Genomic DNA, 15,474 nt, shown 5'->3' with positions numbered 1-15,474 from the left:
GGGTCCAGAGACCTCCAAGCAAGGTGAGCCGGCCAACGCCCATCCCACCTGTGGGCAGGCAGCTGGGTGAGAAGCCAAGGGCCCGAGGAGATGGGGCGACAAGGGGAGTTGGCATTGGGACTGGAACTGGACACAAGGACCCGCCACACCCTCTGGATGTCAAAGCCACTCGAAATAGGCAGTTTCCCAACTTTATTAGCCCGGAGTTCCTCCCTGCCAGCCCCAGGGGCTGGTCGCTGGTTCCTGGGCACAGTGAGCAGGGCTGAGGTCAGACAGGTTCAGGCCCTGGCCATGGCAGCTTGGGACAGCCAGGCCAAAGGGACAACACGTGCAAAAGTCCCGATGCTGGCACTTCAGGTGTGGCCGGCACTCAGCCAGGTGCAGTGGGTGGGCGGGCAGGGCGCCAAGTTCCTCTCCTGGTGACGGGTCGGCCGTAGCAGCATTTCCTCCCAGCAGCCGCTAGGAACAGCTGGTGATTCTAGCCAGGAACTGCTGCGCCCACCACTCGTCCAGGTCAATGGGCACGAAGTCTGTGGACAGAGAAGGCTGGGCAGTGAGGCTGCCTCCCAGACCGGCCAGCATCTCTCCCCTGGAGACCACAGTGTGCTGAGAAGAAGGGGTTTCTGCACAAGGGTCCCCTCCCTCATCCCCTGGGGTGGGACCCTGGCAGAGCCCAGGTCAGGATCAGAGGGGTTGGGGGGTCTTTCCTCGGGGGACGGGGTTGGGGGGCTCACTCTGCAGCCGGGGATTGGGGGTCCTCTCCACGTACTGCACAGGCCTCGGCCCGCCCTCACCGGCTGGGCCACCATTCAGCTGCTGCTGCACCTGCTGCCAGGCTGTGGGAGGAGGGCAGTCGGGCTGAGCCAGGTCCCAAGCACCCCATCGCCCACCCAGGGTCTGATGGTCACCCTGGACTCCAGCCCCACACAGGGCTGGTCACAGGACACAAGGACAGAGCACCAAGGAAAAGCACAGCCCCACAGCGGCTGGGGGTCACCTTGAAGTGGGGCCATCCCGAGTCCATGTTACTGTGTGACCCAGCAGCCTAGGCCACGCCCTGCGGCCCCACTCGCTACCTTCGGACACAAAGCGGACATTCTCCTCGTGGGCCAGTGTGTAGGTCTCCTGGGTCCCCTCGAGGGATGGGGACGTGGAGGGAGCCCGCCGGCCATTCACACGATTGAACACAAGCCTTGGCCCCGGACTGCAGGAAGGGAGGAGACAGACATCGTTGGTGCCTGCCCCGGGCCCGGTGCTGCCTGGCACCCCTGAGCCAGCTCACTGTCCCCAGACCCGGCCAGCCTACGCACTTCCTGAACCAGAGAGAGCAGCAGCCGGTGGCCCAGGCCTCTCTCCTGCAGGCCCCCCACGGTCAGCAGCTCAGCTTACACCTGCAGCCCTTCACCCTGAGGGAAGTGAGTGACTGTGGGGGCCCCGATCTTTGTGTCCCAGACCCCTGGTCGGGCCACACTCAGTACCTGTGCTGCCACCTGCAACGCACCAGCAGCTTCATTTCTGACCTTGGCCATGACCAGGTCTGTCTGTCCCAACCCCCCACTCTGGGTACAGTTCTAGGCCACCTTCTTGACCCACAGAAGTGCCTCCATCTCCGTGACGTTTCCCTCCGTGGACAAATGCACCTGAACGGGAATGGGGGGCCTTTGCCAGTGCCTCTCCCTGGCTCCCCCCAGGCCTCACGGGCTGAGCACAGGGTGCTGGTATGGACAGTCTCCCATGGGGGAGAGTGACTACGACCCTCACCCACGCCCCAAGGGCCCGAGACAAGGGGTGATGCAGAAGGAGATGGCTCCCGCGGCGCTACACGCAACGGCTAGCAGGCCCCTGGGCCTGTCCCGGCCAGGCGGCCCCAGGTGGCCAAACCTTGAGCACACAGAGCCCGGGACAGGGCCATGGAGGGAATGGGGCCCGCACCTACAGCCGGAGGTGGGAGCCGGGAGTCCTGGGCTGTGCCTGCCGCTCCGCCAGGCACTCGCGGTCCCGGCCGGCCTGCTTGCCTTCCTGGGCTCAGCTGCCCCGGCGCCGCTCTGGGTTCCTCCTCAGGTGAGAGGGGCACTAAAATAAAGAGGAGCGTCTTGAGGGGCGCAGGGTCCCTCCGGCCCCGGGGCTGGCAAGGTCTGGTGGTTGCAGAGGATCTTAAAATGTGCAAGTGGAGATAGGATGGGGGCAGGGGCACCTCCCAGGCCTGCCTACTGCCTGAGTTTCTGCACAAACCAGAGGGAATACACTGCGTCCATTTGGAAAGCCCCCTTGCCTACAACTCACTCCCACCCGGAAGGCTGAAAACTCCAAGAAAGCTTGGAGGTCGGATTACCAAGGCATAAGAACAGGAAATTGCCAGGGGCTGCGAAGTGCAGCGGGAGGTGGGGCTGAGATGGGCCCCAGGAGGCACCGCCCCAGGGGCTCTGGTTACGTAAGGCCTCTGGCTGCTCTCTGGGGTAAAGGGCACCCGCCAACCTCTCCCACTTCCAGGAACACTGCTCCAGGCAAACTTGAGCCCAGGGAGCCAGTGTGGGCATTCTCTCTATCCCCTCCACACCCACCCCTCTTCAGCCCACCAGGTGGGCTCGGGAGAGAATCGTCCTGACCATGTCACATGCTGAGCAGCACCAGGAAATCACAGCAAGTCCAACAAGAGTCCACACCCTGACCCAGCACAGCCCCAAGCCAGCCCCCTGGCCTGGCCTGCCCTCACCGGACCCAGACCCCCTGCCTCAGGCGGGCTGCCCCTTCTGGCCCTGTGGGGTTTATCCCACTGTCCCTTCCTATGGCAGCCCCCCATGCCCCCCATACGCCCTGCAGGCGGGTGATCACCTGCTACTTGATTCCTATCGCCTCAGTTTATCTTACTGTCTCTCCCACCAGGAGGAAGAACTTGTCAAAGGCGTATCCGGGACTGGAGCAGTGTGGCTCACGCCTATAATCCCAGCACTTTGGATTGCCTGAGGGCAGGAGTTCAAGACCAGCCTGGCCAACATGGTGAAACCCTGTCTCTACTAACAATACAAAAATTAGCCAGGCATGGTGGCAGTGCCCAGACCTGTGCCTGGCAGGAACTGGAGCCAGCACACATGGTGGGTGACAAGCCTTGACCCTCCACGTGCACCAGGGACCTCACATCCCACTCCCGAGACCTGTCAGTGAGGGGTGAGGAGCAGCAAAGGGTACCAAGAAGAACAGGCATGGCAGGCCGGGAGCAGAGGCCACACCTGTAATCCCAGCACTTCCAGAGGCCAAGGCGAGACCCAGGAGTTAAATACTAGCCTGGGCAACACAGTGAGACCCCTGTCTGCATAAAACTTAAAAATTAGCCAGGTGTGGTGGTGCTGGCCTGTTGTACCAGCTACTCAGGACGTTGAGAGGTGGGAGGATCGCTTGAGCCTGGGAGGTTGAGGCTGCACTGAGCCACGACTGCACCACTGCACCCACCCTGGGTGACAGAGCAAGACCTTGTCTCAGAAAGAAAAATAAATGAAGTAAAAGGCAGGGAGGTGGGTAGCAGCATGGGGTGGGACAGTTCAGAGGAAGGTGGTGGCCCCAAGAAGGTGCAGGAGCAGGGCGGGGGCTTCATGCAGATGCCCCACTGCTGCCAGAGGCAGCCAGAAGCTGCCGGCACTGGGACCTAGGGGTGGGAAGGTGGGTGACCCCAAGAAGAGGACAGCACATACCCTGCCCTGCCCAGGGCACCTCCAGCCCCGCTGCACATGGGGTGAAGCCCCCTCAACCTCCCACATGTCCCACTAGCTGGATGACAGAGGTCCTCAGATGGGGGCTTTAAGAGACAACAGGCTGGGTGCAGTGGCTCACCCCTGTAATCCCAGCACTTAGGGAAGCTGAGGTGGGCAGATCACAAGGTCAGGAGATTGATACCATCCTGGCTAACATGGTGAAACCCTGTTTCTACTAAAAGTACAAAAATCAGGCTGTGGAGGTGGCTCACACGTGTAATCTAAGCCCTTTGGGAGGCCGAGGCCGGTGGATCACCTGAGGTCAGGAGTTGCAGACCAGCCTGACCAACATGGTGAAACCCCCTCTCTACAAAAATTAGACAGGCATGGTGGTTCGTGCCTGTAATCCCAGCTACTTGGCAGGCTGAGGCAGGAGAATCGCTTGAACCCGGGAGGCAGAGATTGCAGTGAGCTGAGATCGTGCCACTGCACTCCAGCCTGGGCAGCGAGATTGAAATTCCAACTCAAAAAAAAAAAATGAGACGACAGCCAGTGGACCTGGCATTGCCCACGGGGACCCTTGGGGTACCATGAAGAACTCGGGGAAGCGTTTCCATCTTCCCTAACTCCTTGCAACTGTGCCACAGCCTTGCCCCTGCCCTCCCTAGCAGTGGGGTCCTGGAGAGGGAAGGAAGGTGGTTCCTTCAGGTTAAGAGAGGGTGTCACCCTGGGCCACTCCAGCCTCATGATCCCTGCCTGCCTGGGGGACCAGGTGGTGGCTGCACACCTCGGTTTCCTCCTTCGGGAGGCAGAGCGGTAGGGAAGACCAAGCATGATCGTCCCAGTTGGGACACCTGGGGCCCACTCACTTCCCACTGGAAGGCACCTCTGGTCTAGGCCACTCACCTCACTAGGATGGAGTCCCGCAGAGCCCCACCCCGCTGAAGCCTCAAACACTTGTCCCCCCACAGGCTTCCACCTGTGCCACCTGAGGCCAGGAAACTGAGAGGTGGGGGAGGAAGGCTGAGGGTGGCTCGGCACCCCCCACCTGTCGCTGCCCTGAACTCCTGGACTGAGCTCTCCTCCGGCGGCCCTTCCCAGCACCCCAGGCCAGGGCCCTGCCACCTCCAGAAGCCTTCGGGCCGACTTGGGGCCGCAGCAAAGCCCACAGGCCTGGGGGACGCACAGGACAAATGAAGGGAACGGCGGAGGTGCTGAGCCAGTCACGCGTCCAGCCCCGCGGGGCTGTCCAACCTCTGGGTCACGGTCAGGGGAGGCCACAGTGGCCGGACTGAGGCTCCTGTGGTCTCCCGACCGCACTGGTTTGGGAAAGGCAGAAGCATCGGCAGGGCAGGAGGCCAGGGCGGAGGAGGGCAGCGGCCCTGCCCGAGGGAAGCACACGCACTTGTGCCCCGCCGAGCTCTGCAAGGACAGAGCCGGGAGACCTTGAGGAGAGGACCGGCGCCCTCCGCGAACCGTGGCCCGGCCTCCAGGTCGCAGGGCGCCCGCAGCCCAAGGTCGTCCGAAGCGCTGGCCTTGGCCGCTGCAGGCCCCCGCGACCCAGGAGCTGGCCGGCTTTTCCCCACCCCGCGCTGGGGGCCGGACCCGGCCAGGTGAGGCGGAAGCGCTGTGGGCAGGACCCGCGCACCCCCCGCCCCGTCCGCAGCACGTGGCCGGCCCGCACTAGCGCTTCACCAAGGTCACCCCGCGCGCCAGGGCGGCCGGCGGGGGAGGGGAGGGGAGGCCGGGCCGGGCCGGGCCGGGGGCGCGCGCGTCTCACCTCGACAGGGGCCAGGGTCCCGGCGGCTGCGCGAAGGGCTGCGCCCGCGGGGGCTGCGCGGTCGGCGGCGCGGGCTGCCGGCATTTCAGGAGCTCGCCGAGCCGGCCCTCCACCTGCTGCTGCGTGGGACCTGCGGGCACCGGAGGGCGGTCAGCCCCGGCCCCGGCCCCGGCCCCCCACCCCGGCCCCTGTCCCCGCCCGGCCCCGGCGCACCTGTGCGGCGCTGCGCGACCAGCTTGCTGGGCCCCTTGGTGATGGTGTACATGGCGCGCCGCTCCCACACCGCCGCCGGCCCCCGGCCTGATCCGGCCCCTGTGCCCGGGCTCGCACTTAACGGGCGGCGGGCGCTGCGGGCAGGGGGCGGGTCCGCTACACGCCCCCGGCCCTTAAAGGGCCCGCACGGGCTCGGGCCAACCGCGGCACACGCGGCGGAGGCAGCGCTCCGGCCCTTCGGGAAACTGGCAGGCGGGGGCGGGGGCGGAGCCGGCCACAGCCCCGCCCCGGCCCCCAGAGGCCCAGGCGGACCCAGCGCCCTGCGCCCGCCCGGGAACGCCGTTGCTGCCTGGAAGTCAGGTAAGTCCCGGGCACCGGACTCGCGGCTGGCGGCGGGGACCCAAGGGCCCTGACCCCAGGGGTCAGCGGCGATGTGCGAGCCGGGTCCTGGGAGGCTCGGGGCCCACTTTTGACGGGCGCTGGAGGAGAACCTGTGCTGGGGGGGTCCCTATGCTGGGGGTCCCAGTATTGGGGGGCTCTGTGCTGGGGGATCCCCGTATTGGGGGCTCTGTGCTGGGGGTCCCTGTGTTGGGGAGACTGCCGGGGATCCCTGTGTTGGGGGGGGCTCTGTGCTGGGGGTCCCTGTGTTGGGGGGGCTCTGTGCTGGGGATCCCTGTGTTGGGGGGCTCTGTGCTGGGGATCCCTGTGTTGGGGGGCTCTGTGCTGGGGGTCCCTGTGTTGGGGAGACTGCCGGGGATCCCTGTGTTGGGGGGGCTCTGTGCTGGGGATCCCTGTGTTGGGGGGCTCTGTGCTGGGGGTCCCTGTGTTGGGGGGTCTCTGTGCTGGGGGTCCCTGTGTTGGGGGGACTCTGTGCTGGGGGGTCCCTGTGTTGGGGGGGCTCTGTGCTGGGGGTCTGCTCAGTGCTGCGGATCTCTGTACTGGGGTCACTGTGCTGGGGGCTCTGTGCTGGGAGCTCTGTGTTAAGGGGCTCTGTGCTTAGGGGGGTGTCCGTGGGAGCTCTATACTGGGGGACTCTGCTGGGGGGCTCTGTGCTCGGCTGCTCTGTGCAGGGGCTGGAGACAAGGGCTTACCACTCATACATGGGGAGCCTCAGCCAAGGTGTCTGCAGAGGCCAGGGCCAGTGTGAAGGGTCACCCTTGGCTTGGGTCTTGGGGCTGGGTCTAAGTACAGATAAAGAGGCTCATCCCCCTGGACTTGAACAGAGACTCGATGCCCTGGGATCTCCCTTCCACCCCGGGGGTCAACCCTGGCTGCACTCTGCCCCCATCCTGGCCCCCATGCTCAGGTGCATCCAGAGGCCACATGTGTGTCTCTGTGGCCCTCGGGGGCTCCTGTACCTGCCCCAGAGACGTGAGAGTGTGGCAGGCCAGGTGTCATTAACACAGGCCTCCATAACAATTGTTTCAGTACAGAGTCGTTTAGTTAAATATTAAAAGCTTAAAAAGCTGTCCAGGGACTGGTGGCTCATGCCCATAATCCCAGCACACTGGGAGGCTGAGGCTTGTGGATCACCTAAGGCCAGGAGTTCAAGACCAGCCTGGTCAACATGGTGAAACCCCATCTCTACCAAAAATACAAAAAATTAGCTGGACGCGTGCCTATAATCCCAGCTACTCAGGAAGCTGAAGCAGGAGAATTGCCTGAACCCAGGAGGCAGAGGTTGCGGTGAGCCGAGATCATGACATTGCACTTCAGCCTGGGTAACAGAGTGAGACTCCATCTAAAAAAAAAAAAATACAAAAGTTATCCAGGTGTAGTGGTGTGTGCCTGTAATCCCACCTACCCAGGAGGCTGAGGCAGGAGAATCGCTTGAACCGAGGGGGTCGGGGCTGCAGTGAGCTGAGATCACATGACTGCACTCCACTCTGCGCGAAAGAGCAAGACTCAGTCTCTGAACTGAAAAAAAAAAAAAAAAAAAGCCTGAGGCCAGGCACAGTGGCTCACGCCTGTAATCCCAGCACTTTGGCAGGCTGAGGTGGGCAGATCACAAGGTCCAGAGTTCGAGACCAGCCTGACCAACATGGTGAAACCCCATCTCTACTAAAAATACAAAAATGAGCCAGGTGTGGTGGCGCTCACCTGTAATCCCAGCTACTCAGGAGGTAGAGGCAGGAGAATCACTTGAACTCAGGAGGCGGAGGCTGCGGTCAGCCTAGACGGTGCCACTGCACTCCAGCCTGGGTGACAGAGTGAGAGTCTGTCTCTAGACGGTGCCACTGCTCTCCAGCCTGGGTGACAGAGTGAGAGTCTGTCTCAAAAAAAAGAAGAAAAAGCCAGTGCCCTTCTGCAGAGCCTGGGATGTAACCAAAGCCCACCAAGAATTGTGTCCAGGCCCCTCCTGGGCCCCGAAGCATGACAAGATGATGAAGGAATTCTTTTTTTTTTTTTTTTTTGAGACGGAGTTTCGCTCTTGTTACCCAGGCTGGAGTGCAATGGCACGATCTCGGCTCACCGCAACCTCCACCTCCTGGGTTCAGACAATTCTCCTGCCTCAGCCTCCCGAGTAGCTGGGATTACAGGCACGCACCACCATGCCCAGCTAATTTTTGTATTTTTAGTAGAGACGGGGTTTCACCTTGTTGACCAGGATGGTCTCGATCTCTTGACCTCGTGATCCACCCGCCTCGGCCTCCCAAAGTGCTGGGATTATAGGCGTGAGCCACCGCGCCCGGCCAATGAAGGAATTCTTAAAAGGATGCATTCAGGATCAAACAAGTTTATTGGGGGTCTGAAGAAATTTCCCAGTCCTCCACAGACAAGTTTATTGGGGGCCCAAAGGAACTCCCCAAACCTCCATGGTTTAGCGGGAGACAAGATAAGGTAATCACCCAGCACCTCCACCCATTTAGATTAAGTTTACTGAGGCCGCAGAGGAAGGTCTTCAGGACGCAGACCTTAGTTACAGATGAAAAAAGTCATTCACTTACATCTTCAGATGAATGCACAGCTGGAAGGTGCACGACCTCTGGAAAACTTGGCTGGTGATAATTTCCAGGCCTTCTCCCTGTAACCCGTCGCAGAAATAAAAGCACTCTTCCCAGTCCATCTGCATCTTGTTATTGGGCCGTGAGAAATAACAGGCCGACCCTCGGTTTGGTCCAGAAATAAGAGGAGAGCTCTGTCTGTGCAAGCATCAGGGCCTGGGGGTGTCCAGTGGCCCCCATATTCTCCAAGGAGAGGTCAGGGATGCTGTGACTGAAAACAGGTGGGGGCCAAAGGTAGGTGAGGGGGGCCCAGGGTCTTTCTGTCTAAATCCACATGGAGGGGTGAGGGGTGGCTCTTGGTGGTGGGGGGACCAGCCTGAGGAGCCACCCCCCCCCAAAGCACTAGCCCTGCTTCTCCTCCCTCCCGAGAGCCCCAGGCTTACTGGGAGGCCCTCATGGAAGCTGCTGACCCAGGCGGCCCTTGGCCCCACACCCGTCCTCAGCATGGCTAAAGGGCTGAAGGGCCACCCCAGCTGCCTCCTCTGCAGGGCTGGGCCGGGCCTCTGGCCCTGTGAGCAGAGGAGCCATGTCCAAGGAGGCTAGGCCTGAGATGTCCCCTAGGAAGGACTCCTTAGAGACTACCTCTTTTCTGCTTCCCACCCCCACCCCCACCCCCACCTTCCCCACTCCCCAACTTCCTTCACTCCTGCCTGGCTCCACCCTCCCCCACCAGTACCCTGCTGTGTGTCCTTCAAGGAAGGCCAGTGTGATCCCCTGTCATCTGTGCGGCCTTCGGCCCGCCCCCGCCTCTCCCAGTGGCCTTCAGCGAAATCACTCACACAGGCCAGGGAGGCAGGACAGGGTGCTGGGGGACCTGCAGCCTGGGGGCACGTGCTCCTGGCAGCCAGGAGCAGCTGAGTTAGAGTGAGGGCGGTGCTGGGGAGGAAAGCCCCACATTGGGGAGGCACACCCCCAGCTCACGCAGGCTCCTGAGGGCGGCCCCCACCCCTGGGGCCCGCTGCGGGTGGCGAGGACAAACTGGACTTCACTTTAGCCACTGGTGGTCGAGCCAGGAGACCAAACATCCAGCCCCAGCAACAGGTCACATCTGAGGTCAAAGGTCGGGTCCAGGCCGGGCAACCCAGTGAAACCTCATCTCCAAAAAATACAAAAATGAGGCCAGGGGCAGTGGCTCACACCTGTAATCCCAGCACTTTGGGAGTCCGAGGCGGGTGGATCACGAGGTGAAGAGATCAAGACCATCCTGGTCGACATGGTGAAACCTCATCTCTACTAAAAATACAAAAATTAGCTGGGCGTGGTGGTGCGCACCTGTGTCCCAGCTACTCGGGAGGCTGAGGCAGGAGAATCACTTGAATCCGGGAGGCAGAGGTTTCGGTGAGCCGAGATCACGCCACTGCACTCCAGCCTGGTAACAGAGTGAGACTCCATCTCCAGAAAAAAATGTTGGGTCCAGCAGCCCTCATAAGGGCTCCCAGGGAGGAGCTGTGGGCAAAATAGGGGCGGGGGAGACCCCAGCAGTCCTCAGGGCAGCAGGGAGCCAGGGGAGCTGGGGAAGGGTTGTGGGGGCCAGCAGCTGAAGCCCCCGCACCTGCTGGGGGTGGGCTGGTGTGCCCCAGAGGGGCTTTCCCGGCCTCACTGCTCCCAGACCCCACCTCCCCTGGGGACAGCTGGCAGGAATCCCATGGTTAGAGTGGCATCCACGGGGCCTGGGCAGGGACCCAAGAGGTCAGGCCTGAATGCGCTCTCAGCTCGGCTGCAGGAGCTTGGGGCCAGTTCTACTTGGGCAGGAGCCTTCGCCAGCCCGGCACAGGCTGTGGCTCCCAGTGGGGTCACTGTGCCACCGGCTGGTCCTGCCTGCCTTCCCCTGGACAGACACTGTCTTTGCTAGAAGCTACATGTTGGGTGGCAGGGGAGGGACAGGGCCTGGAGGCGGGTGGCTGGAGGGAAGGGGCCTCCCTCCACATGAAGGTTCCTCACAGACCCCAATCATCCTAATAAAGTACTTTTTTCCTTGAAAAGGCTCTAGTTATAACACTAAGTTTTTTTTTTTTTTTTTTTTTTGAGACGGAGTTTCGCTCTTGTTACCCAGGCTGGAGTGCAATGGCGGGATCTCGGCTCACCGCAACCTCCGCCTCCTGGGTTCAGGCAATTCTCCTGCCTCAGCCTCCTGAGTAGGTGGGATTACAGGCACGCACCACCGTGCCCAGCTAATTTTTTGTATTTTTAGTGGAGACGGGGTTTCACCATGTTGACCGGGATGGTCTCGATCTCTTGACCTCGTGATCTACCCGCCTCGGCCTCCCAAAGTGCTGGGATTACAGGCGTGAGCCACCGCGCCCGGCCAACACTAAGATCTAAAACGCAGGCCCTGACCCACTCAGACCTGAAGACAGGTTTCTTCAAGGCTCTGGCTCAGGTTCTGCCAATGGAGCCGGGGTGACCACTGGCCCCCCAAGAAAGGCTCTGGCTGGAGTCTGCTGTCCAGTTTCTTAGGGACTGCTCGGCCTGGCCCCAAATCCAGCGGTGGCCCCCCAAGATCCATCCGCCTGGAACTTCAGAATGCAACCTTATCTGGAATAAGTTTTTGCAAATAGAATCAAGGCAAGGATTTTGAGATGAAATCACCTGGGGCCTGGCCTGGTGGCTCCCGCCTGTAACCCCAGCACTTTGGGAGGCCGACGCGGGTGGATCACCTGAGGTCAGGAGTTCCAGACTAGCCTGACCACGTGGCGAAACCCTGTCTCTCCTAAAACTACAAAAATTAGCCAGGCGTGGTGGCGCTCACCTGTAATCCCAGCTACTTGGGAGGCTGAGGCAGGAGAATCGCTTGGACCCGGGAGGCAGAGGTTGCAGTGAGCCGAGACGGTGCCACTGCTCTCCAGCCTGGGTGACAGAGCGAGACTCCATCTCAAAAATAAATAAATAAATCTGGGATGAGGGTGGGTCCTAAATCCAATTACAGGGACCCTCGAGAGACAAAGGAGAAGGCGGTTTGGGCACAGACACAGAGAGAGGAGAAGGCCACGTGAAGAACGGAAGGTTGGTGTGGTCCTGAGCCCAGGGTCACCTGGGGCCGCCAGGCGCTGGAAGAGGCCAGAAGGACTTTCCTGCAGGACCCTTGGGGGAGCTGACACCTGTGTCTTGCGGTTTTGGTCTCCAGAACTGTGAGAAAATACATTTGTTTTAAGCCACCAAGCTCTGGGGTCACTTCCTACAGTAGCCGCAGAAACTCAGACACTGTGAGGATGGAAGGGGGCTACAGGGCGCTTAGGAAGGAAGCTCAGGACCCCAGGGGGTGGGGTCCAGAGAATGTGGCATGTGGCACCGGACCCCAGGAGAGGAGCTGGACCCTGCTGTTGGACCTGAATGTCACGGGCCTGGATTCCCGGGATGGCCGTGTGCGAGTGTGAGGGCAGGTGCGGGAGGGGCTGGGCCCCCCAGGCCCTCGGTGGCTGAGGAGGCTGAGGATCTAAGGCACAAGGGGCTTTGCCCCTCCTTAGGCACCCCGAACACCTTCTGTAGGTCAGACCCCAAGATGGATGGGGCAGGCGTGCTCCTGGAGGGGGAGGTGCAGCGAGGGGTCCCACCCTTCCTGGGAGGATGCACCCAGCGACTGGGTCTGAGCGCCAGGGCCGGCGGGCACCTGTGTGGGCAGGACCCGCACTCCATGTCACTCCCAGCGTGGAATCCAGGATGCGAGGCGCCCGGGGCACTGGTATTTTATTGCATAGATTAACACACACCAGAGAAGGGAGACTGTGTCACAGTCCCTTCCCCCGGCAAAAGGCAGGTCCCTCCAGAGGAGGCTCTGGGGAGTCAAACTCAGTCTCAGGAGAGGCTGATGTAGGGTCCAGCCCCGGGGGGTCTCGTGGGTGCTCCTTTGCGTGCAGAGTTGACAGATCACAAGAAAGAAAGACACGAGGACACGGAGATAAGAGAAGAACTCAGCTGGGCCCGGGAACCACCACTGCCGAGGCGAGGAGTCCTGGACACGCTGATATTTACTGTATACAAGGCGGGGGGCAGGGCCGGAGAGTGACTCATCTGACGTGATTGGTAGGGTCAAGGAAATCACGTACTGACAATATGGGGGGCCTCATGGGTACAGTACAGGGGTCCCTCCCTCAGGCACTCGCTGCAGGGAGGGGAGGCACATAGGTCAGTATATTTCTATGCACTTATCAGAGAGATCGGGGCGGGCGCAGTGGCTCACGCCTGTAATCCCAGCACTTTGGGAGGCCGAGGCGGGTGGATCACGAGGTCAAGAGATCGAGACCAGCCTGGTCAACATGGTGAAACCCCGTCTCTACTAAAAATACAAAAAATTAGCTGGGCATGGTGATGCGTGCCTGTAATCCCAGCTACTCAGGAGGCTGAGGCAGGAGAATTGCCTGAACCCAGGAGGCGGAGGTTACGGTGAGCCGAGATCGCACCATTGCACTCCAGCCTGGGTAACAGGAGCGAAACTCTGTCTCAAATAAATAAAAAATAAAAAAAAGAGAGATCAAAGGCTTTTAGAATTCCTTTATTCTTACTTCTAACAATTTACAAGGGAGCACCGGGTGAGAAAGCAGAACACGAAGGTGGACAAGGATGGTGACCATCGGAGCACAGCACCACAGAGATGCATTTAAGCCCCTGGATGTCTATAGGCAGGCCTGGCTATGTCAGGCTTTCCTCAAGAGTCAGGCAGAGCAGAATGTTCTCTGAACTCCCCCAGTGAAAGGGAAACTCCCCTTCACGGCCTGCTAAGTATCGGGCGCCTTCCCAGGCACTGGCGTTACCACAAGGCTCTCATTCCCGCCTCCTGATCACTTCTCACAATGTCCCTCCAGTTCCTGATTATATTGCACCCGATTATTTATACTATAAGGCTAAAAGTGCTCCTACGCTGTAATACTAAGGCAAAGGTAATCATAGAGAATAATAACGTAATAAGATGATGTAATTGATGATGTGAGTGTATCTAAGTCTGATTCGTGGTGTCATTGCTATAAAAAATCAGTTATTTATTATGCTGGAAGAGATTGGCCTTTGGTCTCTTGCCATGGCACCCGGGCAACTTTCTTCTCACAGACTGAGGCTGAGTCTGCAGCTCTGACCTCGGCTACCGAGGGAGACAACACCAGGAGTGGCAGGAGCGGGGGACCCTTCCAGGGATCCACATTTGGCATCCTGCGGGGGTCCCAGACCGCTGCCAGCCACTGACACGCATCCACGGCTTCCCAGAGAGTGCTCACCTGTACCCACTGCAGCGAAGGCCTCGGCTCAGACACATCCATTCCTGCTGCTGCTCCCCCAGGCTCTGAGCTAGGGGGGTGCTGAGGGCAGGTGTGGCCTAGCCAGCATGCAGCCCCACGTCATGAGCCTGAAGGCGAGCACCAGCAGCCTGAGGTCAGGTAACACTAAACGTGCCAGGCGCTGGGCACTGTGGGCAGCTCCTCAAGGCAGCTCCAGAGAGACTAATCTCGGGCTCCTCCTTCCTGTGCCTGGGGAAGCCCAGGTGAAGCCTGCGTAGGGAGAGGTGCCTCGAACCTAGGAGAACCCTGGGTCATCACAGGTCCTCCTCCTGGGGCTCCCCTCGAGGCGGGTAGGGGGCAAAGTGCTCGTTGAAGGGGACACAGGGAAAATGCTGAGGCCACAGGAGGAGGGATAGAGACGGCCAGTCAGGCGAGGAAAGGGTGGACTTAGTCCAGAGAGCCTGCTGCAGGGCCTGGCCAGTCACCACCTCGCTGGATGCCAACATCCCCTGGCAGGGCTGCCCCTGACCCCTGACTCCTTGCGTTCCCAGTCCCAGACTGGCAGACCGTAAGCCACCCTCCTGCCCTGAGCCACAATGACTGGCCCTCCCTGGTCTGCGCGCTCCAACCACTTCGCTCTGGCCAGAGCAATGTCGAGCTCTGGGTTCCCACTGGTGAACAACGGCTCGCAAGGGCGCTAAGCCAGTCCTGACTGCTGAGCCACGCGCTGGGCTCTTTCCGGAGCAGGGCCCAGCTCTGAGGCTTGGCCCCCAACCCTCGGGCGCACACAGATCGCGTTCTCTGACTTGATTGCTGGGGTCACCGACCCACCCCTCACACTATCCGCCTCCCCGAGCTGGTGCTGTCACCCCAGTGTCACAGAGAAACCGTGGGCATCATTGGTGCCCATCCCGCAGGCCGCCTGGTTCCTGCAGGCTGGGACCGCCCCCTGCCGCAACCCCGCCCTGGCCCCGCCCCAAGTCGGCCGTCCCCACCCACGTCTCGCCCCACCCCGTAGCTCCGCCTTCTCTCGGACACGCCCCTCTGGCGGCCCCGCCCTAACCCTGGCCCCAGCCTCGCCCCGACAGGGCCCCGCCCCCATCCGCTCACGAAGGCTCACGGTTTCCTAGGCTCAGGCCGGAATCGAAGGTGTCCTCCAGCCCGCGTCCCTCACGTTCGCTCCTTCTCCTCGGGCACTGGAGGGCACCGCGAGGCTCCCACCGTGCGGCCCCGGCAGCTAAGTCCTACGCGGTCGCCGGCTCTGTTGACGGCGCATGCGCGGAGAGCTTCCTCATTACAGTCTTGGCTGGTCGCGCGGGGCGACAACTTAACGGCGCCGCTGGTGTAGTGGTATCATGCAAGATTCCCATTCTTGCGACCCGGGTTCGATTCCCGGGCGGCGCAAGGTCCTTTTGCGTTTTTTTTCCCCCCCATCTAAAAAACAAACTCTCGCCAACGCCAAGGATCTTAAAAGGAGAGAAAACCGGAAACCAAGTGAAGGCGCCCAGTCCGGCGCAGAGCTGACACACATTTCAGAGAGTGACAGGTTCCCTGAAAACTTTGGACGGCCGTGGGCTACAGGGTAC

General features: G+C 61.0%; 1 protein-coding gene, 1 long non-coding RNA gene, 1 other non-coding gene and 1 pseudogene across 5 annotated transcripts; 1 reads left to right on the top strand and 3 right to left on the bottom strand.

Moving 5' to 3' along the window:
- Positions 1-177: 177 nt before the first annotated feature.
- Positions 178-5,768, bottom strand: MCRIP2 (MAPK regulated corepressor interacting protein 2). Its single transcript, XM_009008848.5, has 5 exons — positions 5,680-5,768; positions 5,467-5,596; positions 1,077-1,204; positions 735-836; positions 178-530 (listed from the first exon to the last, which is right to left on the bottom strand). Exons 1-5 carry the CDS (start codon positions 5,729-5,731, stop codon positions 460-462), a joined length of 483 nt encoding a protein of 160 aa, XP_009007096.1. The 5' UTR covers positions 5,732-5,768; the 3' UTR covers positions 178-459.
- Positions 5,769-7,298: 1,530 nt separating this feature from the next.
- On the bottom strand, positions 7,299-15,142 carry LOC144578546 (uncharacterized). 3 transcript variants are annotated; one of them, XR_013524496.1, is made up of 4 exons: positions 14,999-15,142; positions 8,628-8,704; positions 7,780-7,928; positions 7,299-7,596 (listed from the first exon to the last, which is right to left on the bottom strand). It is a non-coding gene; the product is annotated as an uncharacterized LOC144578546 (long non-coding RNA). The 3 variants fall into 3 exon arrangements; XR_013524497.1 differs by having other exon boundaries at positions 15,009-15,142; XR_013524495.1 differs by lacking the exon at positions 14,999-15,142 and having other exon boundaries at positions 8,628-8,762.
- Positions 9,248-14,798, bottom strand: LOC144578523 (uncharacterized; annotated as a pseudogene).
- A 79-nt stretch (positions 15,143-15,221) lies between the features above and the next one.
- On the top strand, positions 15,222-15,292 carry TRNAG-CCC (transfer RNA glycine (anticodon CCC)). The gene has a single exon. It is a non-coding gene; the product is annotated as a tRNA-Gly (tRNA).
- The last annotated feature ends 182 nt before the right edge of the window (positions 15,293-15,474 follow it).

This window comes from Callithrix jacchus, chromosome 12, assembly GCF_049354715.1.
Source record: "Callithrix jacchus isolate 240 chromosome 12, calJac240_pri, whole genome shotgun sequence".
Classification (NCBI taxonomy): domain Eukaryota; kingdom Metazoa; phylum Chordata; class Mammalia; order Primates; family Cebidae; genus Callithrix; species Callithrix jacchus.
This window is presented reverse-complemented; position numbering and strand designations above follow the sequence as displayed.

Coding starts and splice junctions, on each gene's coding strand:
- MCRIP2 (XM_009008848.5), bottom strand. CDS start 5,731: ATGTACACCATCACCAAGGGGCCCAGCAAGCTGGTCGCGCAGCGCCGC. Junction 5,597..5,679: donor GGTCGCGCAGCGCCGCACAG/GTGCGCCGGGGC, acceptor CGGTGCCCGCAG/GTCCCACGCAGCAGCAGGTG. Junction 1,205..5,466: donor GGACCCTGGCCCCTGTCGAG/GTGAGACGCGCG, acceptor CCCTTCCTGCAG/TCCGGGGCCAAGGCTTGTGT.